Source organism: Culex pipiens, chromosome 3, assembly GCF_016801865.2.
Source record: "Culex pipiens pallens isolate TS chromosome 3, TS_CPP_V2, whole genome shotgun sequence".
Lineage (NCBI taxonomy): Eukaryota > Metazoa > Arthropoda > Insecta > Diptera > Culicidae > Culex > Culex pipiens.
The window spans coordinates 3,411,415-3,438,288 of record NC_068939.1 but is presented as its reverse complement, the minus strand read 5'-3'; the positions used below and the strand labels follow the sequence as shown (position 1 = coordinate 3,438,288).

Here is a 26,874-nt window from a genome sequence, read left to right as displayed (position 1 = left end):
GGTAGAACAACAGGTTTGCAGTGTATGAGGTCCGAGTTTTTTATGGCAATCAACACGCCGCCCCCACGTTGCAAGTCGCTCGTGTTTTGGTTACGGTCTTTACGGTAGAAACTGTAGTCAAGAGATAGCTCAGAGTCTAAAATGTCGTCACGAAGCCAGGTTTCTGTGAAGGCGATCACATCGTAATCGCATGAGCTAAGCGCTTTCTGGAGGGTGTTTGTCTTAGTTCGCAGCCCACGTACATTCTGGTAGTACAGCGTGAAAGGACCAACATCTGGGAGAGGGGTGGTTGTGGCGTCTGGTAACGGTACGTTCGGTTCAGGATCTTCGGTGATCATCGTGGGTTCCCCATCGACTACACAGACATGGGCTGCGTCAAGTCGCGGGGAGGCGATGTGACTGGAGTCTTCAGTTGAGATTCGCCGGGGGGAGCCGCTGGGTTCAGCTGAGGTTCTTCGGAGAGGGCCGGATTGATGAGTTGGGGAGGAGACGGGTTGACAGGGGCATTCTGCGTTTCCGGCACCTGTTGGATAGCAGGGTCGAACCCCTGTTGCGACCTGTCTTCAAACTCCCGACACTTAACCACACGTGGCCAAGTATCACTACAAAGCGCTCTGTCCTTGAGAGCAAGCGGCATGCCTACCCTGAAGGAGACAAAACTCAGCTCCCTGATGTCCCTTCCCCTGGGTACTAACTTCCGGACTTTGACGGCGTCGGTTTCGAGCTTTTGCTGGACCCACTGCGAGACTGTCTCTTCGGTGACGTCTGGGCGGAATCCCCTCATGTACAGCCAAAACAGCGGTTCTGTTGATTCCATGGTGGACGACGATGAGAACATTGCAGCTTCATTCTCATTGCACTCTGTTGCACCCTGCGTGTAAGGAACAACGCGCTTCGCAGAGATTTCGCTGCTTTGATCGTTTTCATCTCGTTGCCGTTTTCCTGGCGCAGGGCCCAAAAACTGTTTCTGTCCTGCGTTCTGTGCTGCGGTTATTTTTTTGAAATTCTCCTGAAATTCTGTACGAATTTCTGCGAGAATACCGTCTTTGATCTCCGTCTTAAGAGACTCAACGATGGCGTTGTTGGCTATGTCTGCGGAGACCATTGCGTTGGAAAAACGGGCCTTTGCGAGCATGTTTTTGCAGGCCGTGCAGATCCAAATGCAGTGTGCATTGGCCTGCATCGATGTCAGCATGGCAGCGCTCATTCCAGAGCACCGCAGACATACCTCGCACGAGCAAAATCCTTCACAGCGAACCGATTCCCCTTTGATCGCGTTAGCACATTTCACACACAGGTTAGACATTGTGGAAAAGTAGTTGTACGCACGAGGGTTAATTGGGCTGCTCTTGATCTGAGAGTACAGATGGCGCTGTTCCCGGAGAAAGCGATCGTGTGCCGTTTATACTGTGTGGTAGTTTGACAAAACGATCACAGCAAAAACAATCGTCGGTCGTACTCACACAGTTGCTGCAACGAATGGCGCTATCTCTGTTCAGCTACTGGTTTCCTCTCCTGTCCGTACGGCGATAATGGTGATCGATGCAATGGTGCAAAATGGCAGAGTGAGATGGGAGATGATTCGGATGTCCGTCGAAATAAAAACACCAGCAGCAGAAAGTTGGTTTATTGGGTCGTCAGTTGAATTACAGTTGGGTTTACAGGTGGCTTTGTTTAATGTTTGATGATCTATGATGCAAATTTGTTGAAGTGGCGGAGCGTTTTTGGTAGAGTGGCGGAAATTTTTGTGGTAAGGGTGCTGTAGTACAGACTCAAACCATCTAGCGGAAAGGGGGTGGCGAGGTGGGTAGCGCAGGTGGGCGGCCTGGGACCTTCCACGCTCAAGCCGTAGCCGGGAGTTTCAACGGCGATTTACGTCCCTACCTTTCCGATGGATGCTGACTAACAGGTGCTATGGGTGCGATGTGCGGTAATGATTGATGTAGTGCGGTGTTTTGGCTGCTTATATGGTGATTACAGCAAATAATTGAGATAATATCACAGAGCTTTAAAATCACAAATGTAAACAAAGTTACAGTAGAGATTGATTGTAGCTTTAATGAGTATTTTTTCTTAATTTAAAGATCGTAGCAATAAATAGTAGTTGTAGTTCCACCCGTTGAAACGACGACGATTTTGTGAAAATAACCACCATTTTCATGGAAACACTTTAACGAAAGGTTACCATTTCTGATATGGTTTTACCCTTTATAGTGGGTATACATATTTAACCCTCTACAACCTAATCCAGCCTTTAAACGGGCTTCGATCTAAAAAAATCGTCAAAAATCAATTTTTCAACCAATTTTTGATCTTTAAAAAGCATTGGAAAGAAAAGCTCTTAAAATTTTGGAAAATTTTAGGGTTGGCAGTTTGACTTGTTTTATGTGACTTTTCCAATGTTTTTTTTTTAATTTATTTTTTCTAGGGGTCAACTTTGGCTGTGTTTTTAACTAACATTTCCTATAATTTAAGTAAAAAGAAGTATGCAGTAATTTTTGTAGCGTCCCAGACTATAAAAGTAAATCTTTCCCTGTTCCTGAGGGGAACACCCGTGAAGAGTATCGGGGCCGGCATTTACAAAGCGGATTCAGTGACAGTTTATTAATCAACTTAATGTTAACATGTTAAGGTTTATGTTAACATTCCATAGGTCGTCTTCCTAAGGTGTCTTGATAAGGTCCAGTTTGTGACGATACACTACCTTCCCTTTACTAAGAAATCGAATTCAGAAGGGAAAAGATCACCAGTTGTGTTGGTCCGAGCCGGAATTTGAACCCCGATCTACCGCTTACGAGGCGGAAGCGTTACCACTGGGCTACGTGGTTCGGTCTCTTTCCCAGACTATGCTTCTACGCATTTTTTTACAATTTAAATGATAATGGTGCCATTCTATAGCAGAAAATGTGAAAAACAAGTAAAAAATTGAAAAAAGTGACTGTAAAAACGTGGAAAATTAAGATAGGCAAACTGTAATTATATTAGGTGGTAAAATAGGCCAAATACTACCAAAAACAAACATAAACTAAACAAGATAAATGCAAATTAGAATACTAAAAATAAAACAAGAAAAACATAAAACAAGAGAAGTAAAGTTTTTCGTAGAACAAAAGTTGCTCAAAATGACCTCCTAAACATGAGAAAAATAAAAACATTCGAAAAAAATCTGGGCAGCAGAGGGTTAACTTAAAAAATTCTATTTATCAATTTTTTTTAACAAATGCTTCACAAGTTTTTTATTCATGTTTAAAATGCAAATTGTAACCGTCGTTAATTTTGCATTAGAGCAATTCTCTACCAAAACCGGAAATGGATTTTATTTGTATTTTTTGATTTTACTCAAACTTTGTGGGGGCCTTCCCTATGACCAAATAAGCTATTTTGCGTCATTGGTTCACCCATACAAGTCTCCATACAATTTTGGCTGCTGTCCATACAAAAATGGTATGTAAATATTCAAACAGCTGTAACTTTTGAGTGAATTTTCTGATCAATTTGGTGTCTTCGGCAAAATTGTAGGTATTGTTGAGGACTTTTGAGAAAAAAATAGGTACACGGAAAAAAAAAAATTGCAGATTATTTAATCAACTTTTTTTTCACTAAAACTCAATTTCCCAAAATACGTATTTTTTGATTTTCGTGATTTTTTTATGTGTTTTAGGGGACAAAAATCCGCAACTTTTGAGCCATAGAGAAACATGGTCAAAAAATCTGCCGCCGAGTTATAATTTTTTGAAAAAAAGTGAATTTTGGAAAAAAAATCGAAGTTTCATGAAAAAACAAGTTTGACATTATTTTTTAATGCAAAATTGAATTTGCAATCGAAAAGTACTTTACAGATTTTTTGATAAAAAGCTCCGTTTTCAAGATATAGCCACCGAAAGTTTGATTTTAGCGAAATATTTGCAGTTTTTCAATTTTTAAAAATAGTGACCATGAGTGACCATTTCTAAAAGTATTTTTTTTTAAAGTTCAGAAAATTTGCTATAAAATTGTCTAAGAGACATTGAAGATTGGACCTCTGGTTGCTGAGATACAGCGGCTTAAAGAAAAAGAAACACGAAAATTGAAGTTTTTTAAGTCTCACCCAAACAGCCCAGCATTTTCTAATGACGATATCTCAGCAACTAATGGTCCGATTTTCAATGTTAATACATGAAACATTCGTGAATTTTTTCGATCTTTTCGAAAAAAATATTTTGAATTTTTTTAAATCAAGACTAATATTTTAAAAGGGCCAAACATTGAATATTACGCCCATTTAAAATGTTAGTCTTGATTTAAAAATTTTAAAAATGCTTTTTCGAAAAGATCGGAAAATTTCACGAATGTTTCATGTATCAACATTGAAAATCGGACCATTAGTTGCTGAGATATCGTCATTAGAAAATGCTGGGCTGTTTGGGTGAGACTTAAAAAACTTCAATTTTCGTGTTTCTTTTTCTTTAAGCCGCTGTATCTCGGCAACCAGAGGTCCAATCTTCAATGTCTCTTAGACAATTTTATAGCAAATTTTCTGAACTTTTCAAAAAAAAAATACTTTTAGAAATGGTCACTCATGGTCACTATTTTTAAAAATTGAAAAAGTGAAAATATTTCGCTAAAATCAAACTTTCGGTGGCTATATCTTGAAAACGGAGCCCTTTATCCAAAAATCTGTAAAGTACTTATCGATTGCAAATTCAATTTTGCACTAAAAAATAATGTCAAACTTGTTTTTTCATGAAACTTCGATTTTTTCCAAAAATCACTATTTTTTCAAAAATTTATAACTCGGCGGCAGATTTTTTGACCATGTTTCTCTATAGCTAAAAAGTTGCGGATTTTTGTCCCTTAAAACATATAAAAAAATCTCGAAAATCAAAAAATATTTATTTTGGGAAATTGAGTTTTAGTGAAAAAAAAGTTGATAAAAAAATCTGCAATTTTTTTTTCCGTGTACCTGTTTTTTTCTCAAAAGTCCTCAACAATACCTACAACTTTGCCGAAGACACCAAATTGATCAGAAAATTCACTCAAAAGTTACAGCTGTTTGAATATTTACATACCATTTTTGTATGGACAGCAGCCAAAATTGTATGGAGACTTGTATGGGTGAACCAATGACGCAAAATAGCTTATTTGGTCATAGGGAAGGCCCCCACAAAGTTTGAGTCAAATCAAAAAATACAAAAAATAAAAATGGTCGAAATCGGCCGATTTCGTAGAGAGTTGCTCATTAATGGAACTTTGGAAATTTGTTAGAAGATTTTCAAGGAATAATCGGGTTATTATTTTGGTGTGTATTTTAATGGGCTAAAAAGTTTGTGTGATATTTACAAATAAAACAGTTTTTTTCTGATAGTACCCCCATCTTTTCTGCCGTTAAGTGGGATGAACTTAATATTGCGTGATGCTCTTTTTTGAGTTATATTCCCCTGATTTTATTCATTAAGGCCTGATTGGTCATGAATAAGAAGTTTTTGAAATTGTCTGTTTCTGAATATGTCTCTTAATATGATTTTTCAACTATCTCAGCTGATTTTTATTTATTTATTTGTAATTAAGGACCAATAACTCAACCCAGCTCATTTAGAAAGTGAAAAACTGTTAGATCAAATGAAATTTGGAATTCTGTATAATTTTAACTAAATGCTGTCGAAGCTTTATTTTTTGTAAAATTTTGATTAAATTGGACATAGTTTGAATGATTTACACTGAAATAAAAAAAATACCAAATTCCTAAATTCTGGGAATTTTGCCTCCTTTTCCTATTATTTCTTATAATAAAAAAAACCCAAATACCAAATAAGGAAAGGAGCCAAAATTCCTAGAATTTAGGAATTTGGTACTTTTTTATTTCAGTGTAGAGACATTTTCTCAAGTTCTGAAGGAGTAAATAAACTCTAAAAAAATAATTTAGATATTGCGTAATATTGGGCAACAAATATATTGTTTTGGATTGATAAAGTCCATTGCAAATTTCACTTGATGTTTTTGTCTCCAAATTTTTAAAATATCACATTAAATTAATGGGGCAAATGATAAATTATTCCTAAACATAAAAAAAATCTGGGAAAAAAACTATTTCGAATACATCGTTTATTATTGAATTTATAATAAAATTATGCATTTTGAAGCTTTCAAGCAAATTTTGAACTAAAATTGATCTGAAATAAACCTAATAACTTTCAAAGTGTTAAAATCATATTGCGATAAGTTTTTTTTGAATTATGCTTGTAATCTGAACATTGATGTGGCTGGCATTGGAACTTAGTTAGAAAATATCAAATTTATCGAAGAGTTGTTTTTTTGACCAGGCTATAACAATTTTTGTTCAAAATTTTAGTTTTTTTGTGGGGGGGAGGGGGCAAAAACAAAGAAAACAAAAAAATTAAGCATGAACATTGCAATATTTTACAAAATTTGAAATTAAAAGGAACACAAAATGCGTTGAAAACTGTTAAAGTTATGCCCCTGCAGACTGGCCCCACATTATGGTCACCTTGCCCTCTTTACGCTTGAAGTAGAGGAGGGCACCACACATTTTCCGAGTGCAAATAATTCTCAATTTAAATCCCAGGAGTTTTTGCATAATTTTCTGAAAATTGATTAAATGATATAAATTAAACTAAAAACGATCTATAAATAATAGGTAAAATACAACCAGTTTTACAAATAAAAATGTTTAAAAAAAATGTTTTTTATAGTATTGAAGAAGTAAGATTTTTTTAATGATAGCTAACATGAACTCAATTTAACATTATAATTCTATTATTAAAAAAACTGGCATTTCGAGGCAAAAATCTCAATTAAAATTTGCATTGGCCTTATTAAAAATTTACAAACTACATACACAAAAAATGTTTTACAAGAAAGAGCATCAAATAAGTTAACCTTCACGATGAGGTTGAAATTAATGTAATATAGCTATGGATAGCACCTGCAACTTTTTGGGATTATCAGACAATAAATTTGAATGTCATCTGGAAAAGTTGGATTTGGTATTTCATAGAAAATTCCAAAAAACAACTAATTCATTTATTTCTATTAAAAATCCTTGAATTTTCGATGTTTTAGCTTTCCTATTAGTTCTATCAGTTACGAATTTTCATACAAAGCTACAAAAGTAGCCTCATTTCCACGGTGTCCTACTTTTCCTTCAACCTTACCCTCCCAAAATGAGCCTCGGCTGGCAAATGCATGAATTATGTTTGAGCACACATGTTCCGATATTTACTCATAGGCGGCGTTCTGTGTGTGTTTCTCTATGTGTGTACACTGTACAGGGACTTTCGTTTTTATTTGCACCCAGCTAACATTACGACCGGAAAATAGGTCCCACCAACAAACGACACCTTAGCTTTGGGCCAAAACCGGGGGCCAGGTGCCAACAAAAGGCTCCACGTTTGCACACGATCCACGTATGGGACAAAATATAAATTTCCACCAATTTTCTTGCGGCAGTCATTTGCCATAATTTCTTCCCCTCGTACTCGAGTTGAGCTTTTGGCGTGCGTTTCGAGGAGGAGGTAAAAAAAATGGGCTCACGTTTACGACTTGAAAATTTTCTTCTTTTTTGCCACACCATAAAGGTGGTGGTCGCTTGTTAGTGGACGATTTATGACTGATTGTTTTAGCTTTTTTTTTATTTAGTATTTCGTCCGGGTCCTATCTCTCCCAGGTGAAAAGACATAAACCATTTGTCGTGTTTTGTGGAGAAATATTTTTTTGTTCCTTTGACGTCCGTTTGCCGCAAATTTGTGGCTGATTTCACACGTGTGTTTTGTCGTTTAATTTATGAGCCCAGCACGAAATTGGGCACAAAATGGCACGGAATCGACACGAATTATCGCCGGAGTTAGAAATGAAGCTTTTACGAGTTTTTAATGGGGTAGGATTTTGTTTTAAACTTTTAATTATTTTGGCTTAGAATTATGGGGAAGCATGAATGATTTAACACTTTTTTCCGCACTTCTCGATTATCTTTTACAACCTTGATTTTAACAAGCTGCACTGCCTGCAACATTAATTATCAATTTAAAAAGCACTCGCAAATCTCCCGGTCCTAAACGGTTCCTCCCCGTCTTGTGTAACGAAGTCGAGTCCGCAGTTCCTTATTCAATTAAAAGATCCCGTCACCTTCTTCCCCGTCAGGACCCGCATCATGGTCCGTCCGTGGCCACGGCGCTAATGAAAAGGCTGCGGTCAGCCTTCATAATCGTAAGTTTTAATAAAATTTTGTTATCGCAGCCGGCAATCAAAAATTTCAATTTGGCTCGCTCGTAATTTACTCCCTAATTTGATGCCAAACCATTCGGTTCATTATTCGCAGCCGTTAGTTTTAACGAGCCACCGCTGGACACGAAGTTGGAAGAACTGGACCATCTCGCAGAGGAACTCAGCGTCCGCGCTCTGAGGGGCCGGCCATAACAAATAGCAGTCCACCACAAGACGGCCACGGCAACTTCCAGGGAGCAGGGAGGGGGGTTTTGATTCATTAATGAAAATTTATATATTTCCCGACAGAGTTATAGAGCCTAGCGCTAATTGTCCGGGAGCTACTCCCACGCCAGCCAAGTAATAACATTTTTCGTTCCATTATAAACTAATTTAAAACTTCATATCCCACCGACTATTCACCGACCCAAACCGGTGCCTCGAACTTCGAATGGGGTCCTAAAACAACTCCCAGCCCCGAGTGATGATGAAAACTGTGATGACTCCCTTGCGATAAGGATTTCTGCGAGAGCGAGAAGAGTGAATCTCTGTTCTTTCTGTAGGAAAATGCTTTACCAGGTTGCGTTTGGAATTTGAAATCCAGCACTCATCGCTGGATGCTGTGAGCATTAAACTGTGCGAATGAATCGAGGCCGAGGCAAACTTGTCAGACAACATAGAAAATCTTGACGGAATTGAGTTTGCATGTGTGATTGGCGGTAGTTCATCAAAATCTTTTCAATCAAGACTTTTTCAACTTATCTGTTAAACAATCATGGTTATATTATTTAGGGGCAAGTTGACAGATTTTGTGAGTTGAGATTTTGTGTAAGATTCTTTAAATATAACCTTGTAAAATATGTAAATTTACTTCTTTCTTCTTACTAAATTAGGTATGTAATCTCGTAAATGTAATCTTGTAAATTGTAGTTCTCTTAGTAATCTTGTAAATTGTAATCTCTTAGTAATCCTCTACACTAGCGGTTCTCAACCTGGGGTAGATGTACCACGAGCAAACCCCGCAATGGCGGATAATTAGAAAAAATATCCCGAACAAAATAAAAATGAAAATAAAACAACAGACCGATTCTAACAAAAATATTTACACAATATTTTTGCATCATTACATTAGGCCGCTGCAAATATTTTTCAAAGTATATGTCTCTCGGCTCTGGGGGGGGGGGATCAGTTGTTTTGCAATCATTAGTTTTCAATAAATGTAATATTTGACGAAAACAAAAAATTGAGCAAAAAAAAAAAAAGCTTTTTGCGATACTAAACATCAAAAAATTTCAAAAATTCAAATAATTTTTAAATCAACCCAGATATGCAAAAAATGATTCTTTACGCAGAATTTTCTTAAGTTTCCATTGAAATTTTGAAGTTTTTTGAGAATTAAAAGAAGAGTTTTTGAGTTTTCAAACGTGTTTCTTTAACTTTTTTCCTACTTTGAACAATGTTGGTTGTAAACAAAATATGTTTATTTTTGCCTTCCTCACCTTACTGAGGAAAGGCTATAAAATCACTCGGAAAATGAACTTTTTAATTAGACCTCCTAGACCTACCTTCATTTGTACATATCGACTCAGAATCACCAGCTGAGCAAATGTCTGTGTGTTTGGCTGTATGTAGACATGTGTACCAAATCAATGTCACTGGAATATCTCGTCACAGGCTCAACCGATTTTGGCCGGAATGGTTTTAATCGATCCGTCTTAACGTCCCCTAAGTTGCTATTTAAATTCATGCAGTTTTATCATGTATTTAAAAAGTTATGTTAAAAGAACTGTTTCATATTAAATTAAAATTATGGTAAAAAGGGTGGTTTTTTAATGAAACCCTCACATGTTATATATTTTTAGAAAGCATATGAGAAGACCTTTTAGGTGGAGTAAGAATTTTCAAGATCTGACTTACCTATCTTAAATTACAAGCAGTTTAAAAAATGGTCTGAATTCACATAACCTCAACTGGTCGGGTCTGATCGCCACGAAAAAGCCGTGTAGAGGGATGCCATTTTCCTCAAAGGCCGTGTCTGTATAATCTTGACAAAAAGTCTGTAAGTAGTCTGTTTTTTACTCATCACTTATTTTTATTAGGACCTCTTAGCTGCCGTTCTACGCATAATTGTCTCATGTTCAAAAAAGTGCAACTGAGAAAAACGCGATTGAAATTTTTCGACCGATTTCTATGTTTCTACGCATAATTGTCCCGTGGGTTCCTATTCGCCCTATGTGTCCCTAATCGCCCCAGTTAGCAGTTTATCATCCTTATTTGTGATTCTCTTGCTATACAACAGGTAAACAAGACATAATGCTTAGTAAAACTAATGATTACGTGCAAGAAAATACTTGGTGGGACAATTATGCGTAGGAGTTTAACGATGGGACAAACAGACTTGGTGTTGTTTTCAATGAATTTCAGAACAAAGTACCAGATTTTATGTGTTTTCTTAACCTTCGCGAAGTCGCGTGTTTTCGCCTATCTTACAAGTGCCCTTACAAACTGTGTACAAAGTACACGTACGCGACCTCCGGTGGGTTAATGTACACATCAGACTAAACTTAAAAATGTCATAAAGTCAAAATCGTCCAAAACTGACATGGGACAATTATGCGTAGAACGGCAGTTAGGTGCTGCGAACTTTAGGGGAGATTCATAAACATGTGGACACTTTAGGGGGGTTGGAATCATTATAAATGAGAAGAAGGCACCAACCACCTAAAGGTGGATTAAGTAACGTTTTTAAAATTGCTATTCCAAAATTTTCCCACATTTTTAAATTGTTAATAATTTGGAAATTATGAATTTTATTTTTAATGCTACAAAAACATTTTTTTTTATAAAATTATTTTTATTAGGACCTTTTCGGTACTGGGACCTAGTTAGGACCGAGTCGTCTTTTTAAATTATTTTTTTCTGAAAGCTAAGATCAATTACAGTGGATCTTGTGTGAAAATGTTAGTGGGAGGGGAGCAACAAAAACAACAATGTAGTGAAATTTTCTCATATTTTTGTATAAAATACCCTTCAATATTTTAAAATCAAGACTTTTACTAAAAATTATCAGATTATACAATTCTTGCTGTTTAAATTTTTAGTCACGGCTTGTATTTCATTAACGACAGAAAACATTAAATATCTAGAGAATATTCTGAACATATCTATTTTATTTAGAGATGGACATTTCTTATTTAAAATTAATTGAAAATATCTTAAACTTGAAAATGTGACCAATATTGAAATAATATAACATTATTTTTAAAAAAGTTTATTATTTTTTGAAATACAAAAAAGATCTCTTTTAAAAGTTTTTTTAAAAATGCCAAAAACAATTTGACCGCCAAAAAAATTATGTGAGAAATGTTCGTAAAATTAATAGTCTATGAAATTTAATTTAATCATCACAAAAACAAAGTGTCCAGTTCGATTGAAAATAAAATAGTTTTTTTTTAATCTTGCGAAAATGTCTTATTCTGGTAATTATTTTAAAGAATATATAGAATATACAAAAATAATTTTGATTGCAAAATTATGTATAGATTTGAATAAAAAAAAAAAACATGGATAGACTTTTGATGAAAACAAGACATGGATTGCATGGTTTTTTTCGTACCTTTATATGGGAAAATTTGATAAAAATGTTGATTGGGATTGATAGAGAGGCATTATTCCTTCGCAGTGTTATAAATTTGTGAAGTTTTTTGATTTTTTCGTTACTAATAATAAGCTAAATTATATTGTTAAAGTTGTTAACAAAAAAATTAAGACTAAAAAAAATTCAGACTTAATGAAAAGCTTAACCACTAATTGTTTGTTTTTTTTTTGTTCTGGAAAACCCTGATAATAAAAAATAGTCCATGATTATTGTTTATTAATGTAATCGGATTTGATTTTGAACTAAATGTGCAACACATGATTTTTTTTTGTATGGACAGCAAAAACAAAAAAGTCTTTACGTGGTTTATGGATGGCTCCTTAGTAAAAAGTAAATCTTTCGCAGTTCCTGAGGGGAACACCCTTGAAGAGTATTGGGGCCGGCATTTACGAAGCGGATTCAGTGGCAGTTTTTAACTCAACTAATGTTAACATGTTAAGGTTGATGTTAACATTCCATAGGTCGCCTTCCTAAGGTGTCGTTGATAAGGTCCAGCTTGTGACGATGCACTACCTTCCCTTTACTAAGCAATCGAATTCAGACGAGAAACGATCACCAACGCTTGGTCCGAGCCGGGATTTGAACCCCGATCTACCGCTTACGAGGCGGAAGCGTTACCGCTAGGCTACGTGACTCGGTCAGAAATGTCACTAAAAATCGATGGAGCCATGAAGAGATTCGTAATTTTTCTTTAAAAAATATACATTCTAATTGATTTTGGGCTTACTTTTTGAATGAGTTAAAAATTTAGCTGTTTTGGAGACAATCTTATCTAAAAAAGACAATTTATCACTATTTAACTTTGAATCACCTCTCGGTGCACTTGAACAACAACACCAACCTTGAACGCCATAATCCCTCTGAACCGATTAGAACCCAAATCAACTTCCCCATAATTCATTAGCTGCGGCCGTCGGCGCCCATCAGCGCCAATATCCGGCTAAATGGAAAATTCCAAAACTATTGACTCCACTCATTAGGTAGGCCCTCGCCATTCCCGGTCTAGCTCAACTTCATTGGCGGTGGTAACCACAAAACACACACCGGGATGGGTTATTAAAATAATTTCCATGTTCACCAGATGGCGGCGGCGTCGGTCTGGGCCGAGGTCCTAGGCCTACCTTCCAAACCCATCCAAAGAGGGAACGAAGAGAGAACGAGATTGGTTTGGTCCTACTAATCAATGCAAATGGCGAATGAAAGGACTCTGACTGCGTCGAGTGGCACTAATTTTCTCGTGGAGTTTATACCTTTGGCGGGTGCAGCACGTGGAAATTCATTTGGTCCGTTGATTATGTGGCACTGCAGGGTGGAAAATTCTGCACTGATTAATCGTGCTAATTAAGGGAATAATTGTGGAGAAATTCCTGGTTCTAATGGAGACATTATTGAGATTTGCGAGCATTGACAAAGCGGCTATTGAAGCTGATTTGTTCATGGTTGAAATTTGGCGAATCTTTGTAGTGAAAACTCGACCATGAAGAACGCGGCAGACCAAATTTCCGACAGCTGTGCCAACGTCAAAACTCAATTAAAATACGTCCCCTTTTTGATATGGCAAATTTATTGCAAATTAAGCTAATTTTTAAATTGACCAGACGACGACGGCCACGAGTGCATCGACAGATCCCGACCGGTGCCAACCTCTCAGTAAAGTGCAAAAAGTGTGACCGGGAATGCACACCGAAAAGCTGTCATTTTTTTTCCTCCCCAACATGATCGCCGACGTGACAGTCCCCAACCCCTACCCAGATTCCCAATATTCCTCGCGACCTGTCGATTTGGGGGTTGAAAAGTGAAACAATATTTTGACCGAAACCCGAGAAGGCAGATTTCATAATGGCGTTGAGCGCAAGTGTCACAACTTTTTTTTTGCCGCGCGCTGTCCACGTCGAGTGGTCATTTTTCGAGGTTTTTCGCGGAGCAAAAAAAAAAAAGAATGCTCGCTGACCTGAATTCTGGTTTGCCTCTGCAAGTGGTCCATCTTTCAGTGATATTTGTAAAACCATTAGAGAGAGAGAGAGAGAGAGAGAACGAGAATGGGGATGGGGTGGATTCCACTTCATTCGGATTTCATGTGGCGATATGTGGTGAAGGTTACACATTTTTTAAAAACGGTTTGCGCCGTATTTTGGCGATGACCACCGGGATGCAAACCTGTCTGGTGACAGGTGAAATTAACAGTTCTTTAGAGGGTGGATTTAGGAGAGGTTTAGGAAAAGCATTAAAAAATCTTAAAATTGTAGTCAATTACAAATTCTTTTAAATAAATTTTTATACAAGTTTTATAGGGTTTTTTAAACCTTTTTTTTTATCAAAAAGGACTTTTTTGCCTCTTACCTTAAACTTTAGATTGTTAATGTATGAATAATGTTTACAGTACAATATTTTGGGCAGAATGATATGAACTGTTTTTGACACAATTTTCGGCAAAGTTTCATGTACTTTGTTTGTTTCAAGTTTTTTTTTCCTAAAACAAAGATGAAGCCAAAAGCCAAATGGCCGATCGGAAATGACGAGCCTCAACGGTACATGGAAATATACTGATTTTAAAATTGCCAAAAATGTAATAATACAAAATCAGTATTTTTAAAAGTTTTTCAATGTGCAAGGCAAGGGGACAATCACCCGCAACTTTTAAACCTTAGAGAAGTATGGACAAAAATTGTGCAGCCAGCTCATGTTTTTTTGTTAAAATATTATTTTTTTAAAGGAGTTAAAAAATATGGAGTTTTCTACCTTTTCAAATCAGTTTGAAAAAATAAAAAAAATCCGAAGAAATCGGAATATTGAATTATTGTTTTAATTTTTCACAAATTGTTGTTGAGCTTTAGTTCTAGTCTTTTAAAAAATAATGTCCAGTTGGATAAATAAACCTAAATTTATCAGTTTTTATTCATTGCAAGGCTGTATCTCAGCAATTAATTCACGGATATTTTGAAAAATAGAAAAAAAGAACACTATAAGACAAAAAAAAATCACCATTTATACGGCTCAAAACGCATAACATAAATAGATGCATTTTATCTAAAAATAAAAATAAATAAAAAAATAAAAAATATGTTCATGTCGATTGGGGCCATCCATAAACCACGTGGATACTTTAGGGGGGGGGGGGGTGCGATTGGCGATTTTCCACGATCCATTCATATATTTTTTGTATGGACACAGGCGGGTCGATTTTATTGTTTCGCTTTTCAGCAAAAAAAGTAAAAATTTGGAAGGTGCAATTTTAGAAGGTTGAATATGACCTCTTTTATGATGTAATTTTACCTCAATTTAGACTGAAAATGCGACATTCCAGCAGAATAGTGGTAAAATTACACATTTTCAGAGGTAAAATTACACATTTTTTCTGACATAAAAGATGTACCCCTTTCAAGATGTAATATTACCATATTTTTTTTTTCTGTGCAAGATTTTTTATGGGTAAGATTTATTTTTTCCGAAACACTTTTTCCTCTCAAAAAATCATAAGACCGATGCAAATATTTTACAAAGTTTTTGTCGCCACCCCTTTCAAGATTGGCCGAGAAAACGAGAGCAAATCATTTTTTTTATGGAAATAGAATTTGAATCATTTCATCTTGACACAATTTGACATGCATTTTCCTGCGTTGATATCATATTTGGATGTTTGAGGCTTGCTTGAAAATATGTATCCGTTTCGCAACAAGTTTTTTTTAACGATTTTTTTGAGATTATTAAAAACTCGTGATTGCAAAACAACTGGACTAAACACCTTTTTTGTTCAAATAATGAAACCATGGCTTGCAATTTCAGTGTTAATATTCATTTGCCCCCCTCCTCTCAACTTTGGTTAGATTCGAGAGACATAAATTTCAAAAAATATTTGCAGAGCTAAAAAATTGCTTTTTTGAACTTAATTGTTTTTGATAAAAAATCAAGAATTCAAAAATCTGACTTTGGAAATTTGTTCTTTTTTTTGTGAAAAAGCCTATTTTAAATTCACAAATTGTTTGTTTGTCGTGTACCGTAAATCGGGGTGACTTTGATAGGATTTCAATTTGTTTTTGGAATATTTTCCAATAGGTAAGGTTTTATTCAAGATTATTATTTTTTAAAAATGTACTAGGGTAGGTTACACAAAGTCCATGCACTATTTTGGAAAAAAAAGTTTTTTCAATAGTGTTTAGAAAAATAGATACGTTAAAAATTCTTAATTTAAATTCCGGGGTGACTTTGACAGTCATAGTTTTTCTTGTTAAAATCATATTTAAGATGTTCAAACTTTATTTGTACGTTAAATGTACCATCACTAAAGTAGCTGATATAGTTTTAAAGAAAAAAAATCCATTTTTATATTTAGTAAACTAAGTTTATTAGCTTTTTTAACAAAATACATATAAATTTAAGGTAAAATTGTAAAAAGTCGGAATTTTGCCCGAAATTTGTTAAAACTAGTTTTGTTTATTAAATTATTGATTTATATTGCATTTTATACTGAATTCTAAGCATGAATTCCAGGTTTTTCACATTTTACATGAAATTTGTTCAACCGAAATTGCCTAGGAATTTGGAGATTTTTTTGAATTGTGTTTCAAAACCACATATTATTTATTATTTACAAACTTATTTAACCTTCTCCTAGTGGAAAATTGTCCAAAGAATCCGAAAATGTATTCCGTTTTCCGATTCAAAATCATGTTCATTGAGAATGTCATGACACTTTGAGACGTTTAAAATAATGACTTTCATCTACATTTTCTTAACTATAGTTAACTAACTTTTTAAACTTTTCAAAATTATATGGAAAGTTCTTCTTGAGGTGCTTTGAACACTTCTCTACCACGGTCAGTATGATTCTAAACCATTCCGTACGTATTTTAATTATTCTCTTCATTTTGCGAAAATATCGCAAACCTATCAAAGTCACCCCAGCTATCAAAGTCACACCGTTTTACGGTACATATTTTTCAATATTTAAGCAGGATTGTATAAACTATTAGAAAATTTAGTAATCAGTGGAATTTTCAAGTTTGAGACTTTATTTTAAATTCCGCTTATTTCAAATTGTATGAATCATCAACTCAAAATTATAGAATTAACATTTAACACAACCAGAAAATTAAAAGTATTCCATCAGCTCCCAACCTCTCCTAGCTGGCTGTTCTAATCCCTGTCACAAAATCACCAGATGCACTAGAACGTTGACAAATGACTTAGGCCTAGCGTCCATGTATCGCGAGGTGTCAAAGAAAAGTGTTTCTAATTTGATTTATTCATAATGAAAACCCTTTGAAAGTTACATTCATCAAAAGGACGGCTCCGTTTCAATTCATTCAAAATGTAATTAAGGTTGATTTGAAAGGTGTTTCATTTTCTTTTTATTTTTTCAGTTTGAATTTCTAAGCCTTACATTCAGACGGATGAATGATGATTTTTTATACGGATGAGCTGAATAATTTGCGCGTTTGCGCTCAATGATTCGCGATTTTCTACTAATGAGGTACTCGAAAGCTTTGGAACATATTTTAGGCTCCAGAGAAGCATTATTTTCACTCACATATGGTGCATAGAAAACATTCAAGGATTTTGGTATAAATGCAGGCTCGTTTCTGCGCAAAGTACGTCTGAGTGCGACGCGATATGAAACCTCAAGTGCCTTACATTTTACTGTTTTCATCCATTCATTCCCAACTAAAGGCAAAGTTCACCGTCAAGGAGTGAGCCGATGGAGGCGGTTTGTTCCGGATGAATGTGTTCAAAAACATCCATCTATGCGAGGTTCGCGCACCGCGCAATGGAATGCACTTTACGAGTGTCCTCCGGGGGGGCAAAGTGTGGAACCACTTGACGATAATTTCGCAATGTTCTCGCCCTGGTGAATGCTGTCGCATTACACCGTCGACCGATTGCCAAGACTCTTGGGAGAAAAAATGCGCCTCCTCGCGGGGGAGGGGGCTTTTCAGCTTTTTCAGTGATGCTTACCCTTTGAATTGGGATGATGCGTTCGCGGGGCTGCTGCTGCTGTTGAGCTGGTTGTTGATACTGTTGAAAAGCGGGTGCTTGTTGTTGTTGAGGTTGCTGATAGTACTGCTGCTGTTGGGGTTGTTGTTGCTGGGGCTGCTGCTGCTGTACCTGCTCGTACTCGTCACCACCCTCTGCGGATGGTGGCCAAGCAACGCGCTTCAAACCTAAAAGATGAATACAATGAAAAGTACTAATTAGTTGGTGTTGAGTGGTGCAGTTTGAGTTGAAACCCAGACAGTTAGGATTATGAAATATTTACAGTACAGTGAAGTAGGTTTAGAGACCAATGTATATAAAACAAAGAAATGTTGTCTACATGAGTAAGAGATATTAAGATGATTTCAAAATCGTCACGAGTTTGAATTTTTCAAAAAATCACAACTCTACACAATTTCAACCGATTTTAGCTCTCTTGGAGTCAAATGAAGATTATTAGTTAAGCTTTCAAGTCAAAATAGTTTTATGTTTCAAAAATCTAGCGTAACATATTAAAGGGTTGTATGAAAACTTGCTGATAATTTCAAATGTTGACGCTTGATTAGATATAATTCCAAAATTTTCGAAAAAAAACTTAGTTTTCACAAAAAAATATACCTGCAAACATTTCCCGTTTTTTGTGAAAATCGATTAACATGTGTTTATAAGGAATTTCATGCGCTTTTCTCATAAGTATTGACTCAGAGAGATATCTTTTTTAATCCAAACAAATGAATTATTTATTATACTAATTTTGCAACGCTATTTTTTATAAAGTGTAACGGAATTTAATTGCAGGGCAGAAAAAAACATATTTTTGTATATTGATATTTTGATATTCATAGGTTTGCTGCATCACGAGTTATCATAATTTTTTTTTGAAAAAGTATTTTGAAAAATTTTTGGGCGGATTTTTTAAATATAATTTTGACCTTTGTTTGACATTATACGAAAATGATTCTAAATATCGACGATTCAAACAATTCAACTTTCCCCATTTAAATAGTTTAGTGATATCAACTTTTGAGTAAGAAACGTTCAAGTTGTCAACCTTGGTTATTTGTGTAATTTTTTGTAAACATAATTTATTGCATTTTTTTTTGTTAAAATTATCAAATGAAGACAATTATAAATATCACAGCAATACTCACTTGCTGGTAATATTTTTGGTTAACCAGCGATTCCACGTTAATAGGAAGGATCCAGATTAAAAGTTCTCTGATTTGTTTTGATTTTCTGGATTTTTACGTTAAATATCTAAATTTTGTGATTATCTATTAGAAGGATTATGCTTCGTGATTTTTTGAAAAAATATCAGAATTCGGTAAATTAATTGAACATTAAGCGGCTCCACCAATATGTATTTTTTTTTATCATCGTCATCTGGAGTGAACTGAGACTACAGTCTTAACAGGGAGAGCAGTGTTTAAACACTTAACGGTTTTTAATTTGGAAATATTTGTACACCAACCCGAAAATTCAAAATATTGTGCTCATGGTTAAAACGGCTGTCATAATTCGCTCCATGTGTCCCGATTTTTTCCAGTTGATGAAATTAATTTTGAGGTGCTGTGACTAGGTTAGGACCGAGGATCATATACATCCAGCAAAATGTACTGGGAGCCCATTTTGATGTAGAAGAATGGTACTTTTAGTTCGATTTATTTTAATTTTTTTTTTTTGGCAGAAACACATTTTCAGCTCTTAGCTCTTTTATCTCTAGACCTTCAAATCGAAAATTAAGTTTTCATTTGCTCTTTCGGTGTATTTAGCTATGTTTTTCAAATGTCTTAGAATGATTTTTTCTAAATGTTGTTTTTGCGAAAATTCTAAAAACACAAATTTTTGGACCACACTTTTTTTTTCGAACCATTCTAATCGCCAAAACAAAAAAAAAATGGGTCTAATTATTTTGGCCAAATTACTCCCCTGCCAAATTTAAGTCAAAATGGAGCAATTTTAATCTGGATCGTGCTGGTTTGACGTGGAATCGTTGTTTAGTTACACCTTTTCAGGGTTTCCCAAGTAGAAGTCATCAAAATTTTAATTTCCTTGCACAGTTTTAGTAATCAAAAATTAGCTGCCTCTTAATCTAATTTAGGTAGAAAATTAAATAAAACAACTTAAAAAAGTTTCTTAAGATATTTTTTGAATCATTAACAATAAATGCATACACAGAAAAAAGTTGAATTTTGTAAGGTTGAAAATTTGGTTGGTTGAATATTACCTCTTTTTTGTGTAATATTACATAAAAAATGTGTAAAAAAGTGAACCTGATTAATATTCATCAAAAACTGATGAAAATTCATCATTTTCAGAGGTAAAATTAATCATTTTTTTGACACAAAATCTGTCATAATTTCTTGATGAATTTTACCATCATTTTGAAATTAATTTGTCCTTAATAAATTTATTAGTTTTTTTTGGGAACATGGACACAAACTATTGACTGTAAAAGTTTATAAAATACAATAAATTTGTTTTGTTTTTTTTTAAGGTGAAACGGGACGCCAGTTCTTGGGCAACTTCTGTTCAACTTAAATAAATTTCTGAACTCGACAGATTGCTTGCTATCTTTATATTTATCGTCTGGGGAATTTCCATACAAATTCCCCCTTTTTCTCGAGTTTGGGAGTTTAGGTGTTAAGGTAATATTCATCAGGAAATAATGAAAGATTTTGCGTAAAAAAATGATTAATTTTACCTCAGAAAATGATGAGCTTTCATCAGATTTTGATGAATACTATTCATCAGGTTCACATTTTTACTTAGTTTTTAAGTTAAATTACACAAAACAAAAAGTTACAACCAACCAAATTTTCAACCTACCAAAATTCAACTTTTTATTTTGTGAAGTTCTCTTGAAAATTTCAGCAGATTTGGCGTAATTCCGGGGTGCAATGCTAGACATTCTGCAAGATATTTCTAAATTTAGTAATTGAAAATTATACAGTTCTATCGGTTCCGTTTTGAGCTGCAAATAATTTTATCGTGATTTAAAATTTGAGAGCGGTCGTTTTTAATGTGATTCAACTAAATCTACACGTTAATAATTTTACAATCAAATCACTGTTACAAAAATCCCATTAATTAATCCACTGTCGTGCACAACCCCCATATACAAACTAGAATCAATTTGAGCACTTGGGTTTGCCCAACGAGTTATAATTTTGTTTCAACAACAAAATCCTCCAGCAGATCACGAACCTGCCACGTGCGCCCGCTTGCGCCTCGTTTTACCTTTTTGCCGTCTTTAATTTGCTCACGGCGGTACGTGACGATTTCACCTGAATCTTGAATCCGGAAAATGAGCCCAGGCCTGGCGAATACCCCACCCTTCGTGTTTCAGCTGGGTTTTGATTGTTGAAAAAATTGCCACACTCTGAGGGGGCTGAGCGAAAATTGCCCTGACCAGCGTTCCGGAAGGGGTTATTTTTTACTCGTTTTTTTTGCTTTCTCGTGCTCCGGGATGTTGTTGTGCTTTCACTTCCAGCACCTATAATTAAATCATTAACTGCAGTTAAACTTTCGATGCGGCCACCATTCACGGTATGGTTTATGCCTGCTAATAAGGGGGCACACGACTTTGGACGGTTTAATTTGCTGTTGAGCACTTTGAAAAAGCGTATATTCTTAAAGTCGAGATATCTGACAAATTTTCTGAGACTTTTTTATAGTGTATGGAAGTGAAAATTGTATTTGCATATTTTCACTTTGGCGCTCTGGGTTTTCGTAGAAAAACTTTTTATGCCAGCAGTGGGTGGAACTACAAATTAAGCGAGAGCGTCTGGCTGGCATTTAATTTGCTGATCTTTTTCCAGCCGGGGTGCTTATTCCGGTCATTTCCAGCCAGGATAAAAAAAACTCCAGCAAATTGGATCGAAAAATGCGCACACGTTGCGTGCCTGTTAATCACATATCTCCGGTGACCGCGCGAAAGGAAGTAATTTAATTCTGACGCTGGACCCGGCCGTGCAAACGTGTTCAGAAGGTTTTTTTTCATTTATCCCAATTTTAATTTATTTTCGTCTATTTTGGACAGATTGGCCCAATCCCCAAATTGGGACACGGCCATTATGAGGTTCACACCTTTTTGCTCCAACGCCGTAATTTTGGCTGCCACTCAGGAAATACACTTTCACAGAAAAAAAAAAGAATCACAGCACTTGAATGAACTTTAGCTTTACACCTCGCGATTGCCACGATTTAATCGGAAATCCCCAATTTTCACTTGATTTCCCGGCCCCAACTTTCAACTTGCAAATCTTCCCGCACTACCGAGCGATGTGCATAAAACGCGAATCTTGGCACTGAACTGAGCCGCTCTGGTCTGGTGATGCGTTTTCTGGGACTTTTTCCGACGACGACCTCGCGCGAGATGTTTGCGAACCGTTTTTCAGGTGTGTTTTCAGGATGGACTGGCTTAGACTCTGAGAGGTGCTATGGCTATGGTGCGGCCGGCGTTCCCCGTTGGTATTTCGGTCGCGTCAGCTGCTGCTGAGCTGGCTCCCATATCGCCGTACATAGAACAGGGGGGTTGTTGTTGTTGTTACATGAGAAGAGATTCTTCTGGTTGGAAAGTTGGTGTCTTGGGGAGAGGTGTAAGTTGAGCGGTGACTAAATTCGGAGATTTTTTAGATGAATTTTGAATAATGTTTAGAATTAAATTTTTACCTTTGTTTTTTTCTTAATGGATTGATTTTTAAAAATATTAAAATATACAAAACAGTGAGTAAATATTTGCCATATATTCTCGCTTAATTTTTCAAAAGGTCTTATGTACATAGGAAGCCCATGGGCAATGGTTGTTTTGAAAAAGTAATCTAGTATTTAAATTCAACTTACTTATTAATTAAGTAGGAAGCTTGCAACACAGAACCCCAAGGCCATGCTGAAGAGCGAACCATTTATTTTAATAATTTTTATCAAGAATTATTTGTTAAAAGTCAAATTCAATTGGATATTGACGCTAATTACTTCGTAGTGTTTCAAAAGAACATAATTGAAAATATTGCTCACTATAATTCTAAGAATTCTAAGATTAACGTTTATTATCAGAATGCCAATAAGAAAAAAAATCAGCCGCATATTAATATTTAGTTTTCTTCTTCAAATCTAAATAAGTGACTATTTGAAGTTTATAGAAGATAGCCTCCTCTATTCTGAAGAGACAAAAGTTCATCGTGTATTTTTTTATATTTAGTAGAGTATTTACAAAAAAAAAAAAGAATCGTTCTATCTACTGGTGAAAAATTGTAGTGTCGGTTTTCTAGTCCGCTCTTTCAACATTGAATTTTATTGAAACTATTGTTTTTGAATATTTCTTTTTTTTTCTAAGAAAGTATAAAATCAAAACAAGAAAAAACACAATCAGAGCGATTCTGAAGCTTTTAAAAAATATGATTTTGATAAAAAGCTTTCTAGAAGTTTTTTTTAATAGTAGCGCTCAATCTCAAATAAGACTCAAACCTTAATCTCATAGATATAGCATACACGCTATATCTATGAGATTTTATATTTTTTATGGTTTGAAAGTCAAATTTGAGAGTACGCAAAGTATTTATTCAAAAAGCTCATTTTTTATAGGTTTGCCATTGACCACTTTCTGATGGCTTTGAGATACAGTAATATCCAAATTACGAGAAACGACAATATTTACATTACTTATGCCCTTCTCAAAAGTCTTTCTTAGGGCTAGTGATTTTTCACGGTTATCACAAAACATTACCATTCACAGCAATTTGACGGTACTTCAAAAACTGCTTAAAATAAAGGTAAAAATATATTCTTTTAGAATCATTTTGACCAGAAAAGTGTCGGTAGTTCAAGATGCAATATAAAACCCCTTGACACATTTTTTTTTGTTTCTAAAGAGTTGCATTGTGTTATTTTTTTGGAAATTTTGAAAAATTTCCGTCATTTGTTTTTATGATTCAGCTATTTCAATTTTATTGCGTTTTAGAAATTTTGTCATATTCGTTAAAGAAGAATCAGTAAAATAATTGTAATCATTTTTTGTCTGTTTTCCTAAATTTAAGCCACAAAGAAATTTGAGTATTCTAGTAAAGTTTAGGCAAAACATCACTAGTTTAACATTTATACGGAATTCCACAAAATTACAATACATTGCAAAAGGCTTGATTTCAACATCTATTTTATTTTAAAATTGTCTAGTGCAAGTTGAATTTTCTGTACCAACATTTTTGAGGGCTTGGGAGTTGGAATGTTAATAAATTTTACAGATATAAAACAATAAAAAGCTCAAACTTATTTGCGTTTTCTTTTTTGAGTAATGAGTAATGTTCTTTTACAATCTTTTTGGAATTATGTGAAACAAACAACCAACTTTTCCTGGAAATTTACAACCAGTTTGTTTTCCATTTCGTAGAATATTCTAATAAACAATATCTTCAAAAATAGTTCTAAACCTTAAATGCAAAATTTGTTTTATTTGGAAACAGCACCCAAAATGCTTGTTAAAATCTTGTTAAGTGCTTGAATTAAAAAATTAAGTTTTAATGTACTAAGAAGCGATTTATTATTTTAATATTTTAAATTTCGCGGTATTTCACGATATTTACCTTTATTCACGGTCAGGGTAAAATTTCACGGATTACGCGGCTTCCGCGAAATTGCCAACAATCAGAATTCCTACTCATTGAATAATATTAGAAAAATAAATTGAAATCCTATCAATGTCACCCCGGATTACGGTTCCCAAAAAAATACCTAAATTTGGGCTGGAATTGTTCTATTTCATGTATGTTTGTATTGAAATCCTTTTGGTTTATAAACAAAAAAACTCGAAACATCTGAGATTTTTTTTTTAAAAAAAAATCATGATTTAAAAAAATAATATACCACCATAAACAGTATTTTGCACACTGATTTTGTTTAAAAATTATTGTATGTATTGTAAAAATCTAGCAACGTTTAGAAAAATCCTAAAAAAATATATAATATAACAATCATCTTTCATCTTTTGAAGAAAATTTACAGGTATTTTTTTTGATAGCTTAATTATACCCTTCAAAGAAATCGAGTTAGTAATTTTCAAAAAAGTTTCACGATCATCTATTAGTAGCCGTGTCATCAATTTCTTATCTTATCTGCCTTATCTTTTATTTGTTTATTTTTTATTATTTTTGTTTATTTTTTACTAACAATTATTTGAATAAAAATTATGTATTAACCCTACATTTAATAAAAAAAAACTTTATGAAAGTTTTTTTTTCAAAATAAATTCATAATAAATCATTGTCAAAATATGTTAAGCACAATTTTCTTGAGAAAATTGTAAAAAAGCTATAATTTTTTCTACAGCATCTTCAAATTTCCATGACGCGTCCCAAAAAACGTCTCCCCATGTGTACTTAATCATTCATCACCGGCAGCGACTACCGTTGACACCTCATTTGAGCTCATGCTGGCTTCCCCAACTTCAGCTTGCTCTCTCATTCAAAGCCATGCCTCTTCCTCATACCATGACGTATGCAATTGCAAACAGAGCGCGACATTTTGATGGGAGTTGACTTTGTCGAGGCAAAGAAATTCCTGCGTCTAGCCGCGCCGCGGTCTTCGGAAAAATGTGGGACAAAACTGTCAATGCTGAACTAGCGTTCGTCGATAATTGGAACAGAAATGGTTCCCATGACTTTCAATGCTTTTGTGAGGAAAGGTGGGTGGTGGAAAATTTATGATGCCATTTTCCATCTCGGATGGTTCGAGATTCGAGCAACCGTGTGTGAAGGTGAGTCATGTAAGTTAATCTCACGGGGATATTTTTGGCCTCGGCGCGTCGACGGCACGGTTGTTTATAGAGCTTTCCATTTCTGTGTATGACAAACGTCGGGAAGAACGAACGAAGGTGGGGACGAGGTTAAGGTTTGCACTCCCTGGTTGGCGAAAACGGCTTGGATGTAGCAAAATAAATCATCGCATATAAAAACGACTCGGGGTTTAATTTTATTCCCGTCCTGTGACTGGCGAAAAGCAGAAGAATAAGAAGATGATGATGCCCTGCGGGTTCAGCACACACATTGTGGGACTTAATCACGATAGCCGCTTTAGATGGATGATTTATTTGTTTTTCGCCGTGTGACGAACTTGGGCCAAGGTTATTTCTGAGTGAAGCTGTCGATTAAGGAGGGTGATAAATGATTTAAGTGTTTCGGGGGAAACATTTTGCAATTTTTTGTTGCAAATTCCAAACTGATGTTCCTCGTGATACACTTAAGTCTAAAATATGCGAATTACACAACTGGGCCAAATGGAACGCAAAATTTGTAGCCAAACTGCCAGTTTTAAAAATAGACCGCTGCCAACTCGAGAGTGCAAAGGTGTGAAACTTAAAATAACTTGTTGGGTTTTGGCATCGTCGGCTATGACAACATAGAATCAAAGTAGTAATTCTTGAGTTGGAGTGAAAAGCGGCGCCAGGTATGTCATGTTTAGTGTGAGTGGTTGTGGAATGTGTAACGAGGAAATGTCTTGCGATTACTTTAGGAACTATGCTCTGTAGTAAAAAGTTGATAAAGAAGAAATAAACAAATTTCCGAAGAAATATGCAAATTATTTGGACGATTAGGCTGGTCCAAATATATGAAAAAAATTCTGTCACCCCATAATCTGCCCCAAAAATGGGGGGTCAAAAATAATATCAAAATTTATTTTTCCTTAAAAAATAAAAATATAATAATATTTAGGAATATTGAAGGACATACACTTTGAAAAATATTCACAACGCCCTTATAAATTGAATAAAGTTAAAAAGCCAAAAAAAATATGTATATTAAAATAAAAAAGCCATAGTTTCAGCATTTGCATGGAAAAGGTGTTTTAAAATGCATTTTACACTAGTTCAGTTGTTTTGCAATCATTAGTTTTCAAAAAATGGAGAATTTGACGAAAACAAAAATTTTAGCAAAAAACAACGAAAACGAAACTATTGGCACTACGCCCCCCGGGGCATGGCCTTCCTCTAACGTGGGATTTCTGCTCCAGCGCCTCTGACGAGACAGGAGAAACCGGGACCGACGTTTTACTTC

At 35.1% G+C, this 26,874-nt stretch overlaps 1 protein-coding gene across 1 annotated transcript in view; it reads right to left on the bottom strand.

Moving 5' to 3' along the window:
- Positions 1-26,874, bottom strand: part of LOC120424416 (uncharacterized) — a 92,846-nt gene that overhangs the window by 6,464 nt on the left and 59,508 nt on the right. Inside the window, exon 6 of the mRNA XM_039588527.2 lies at positions 17,810-18,015. Within this exon, the coding sequence (XP_039444461.2) occupies positions 17,810-18,015 (206 nt within the window). The remainder of the gene's footprint in view (positions 1-17,809; positions 18,016-26,874) is intronic.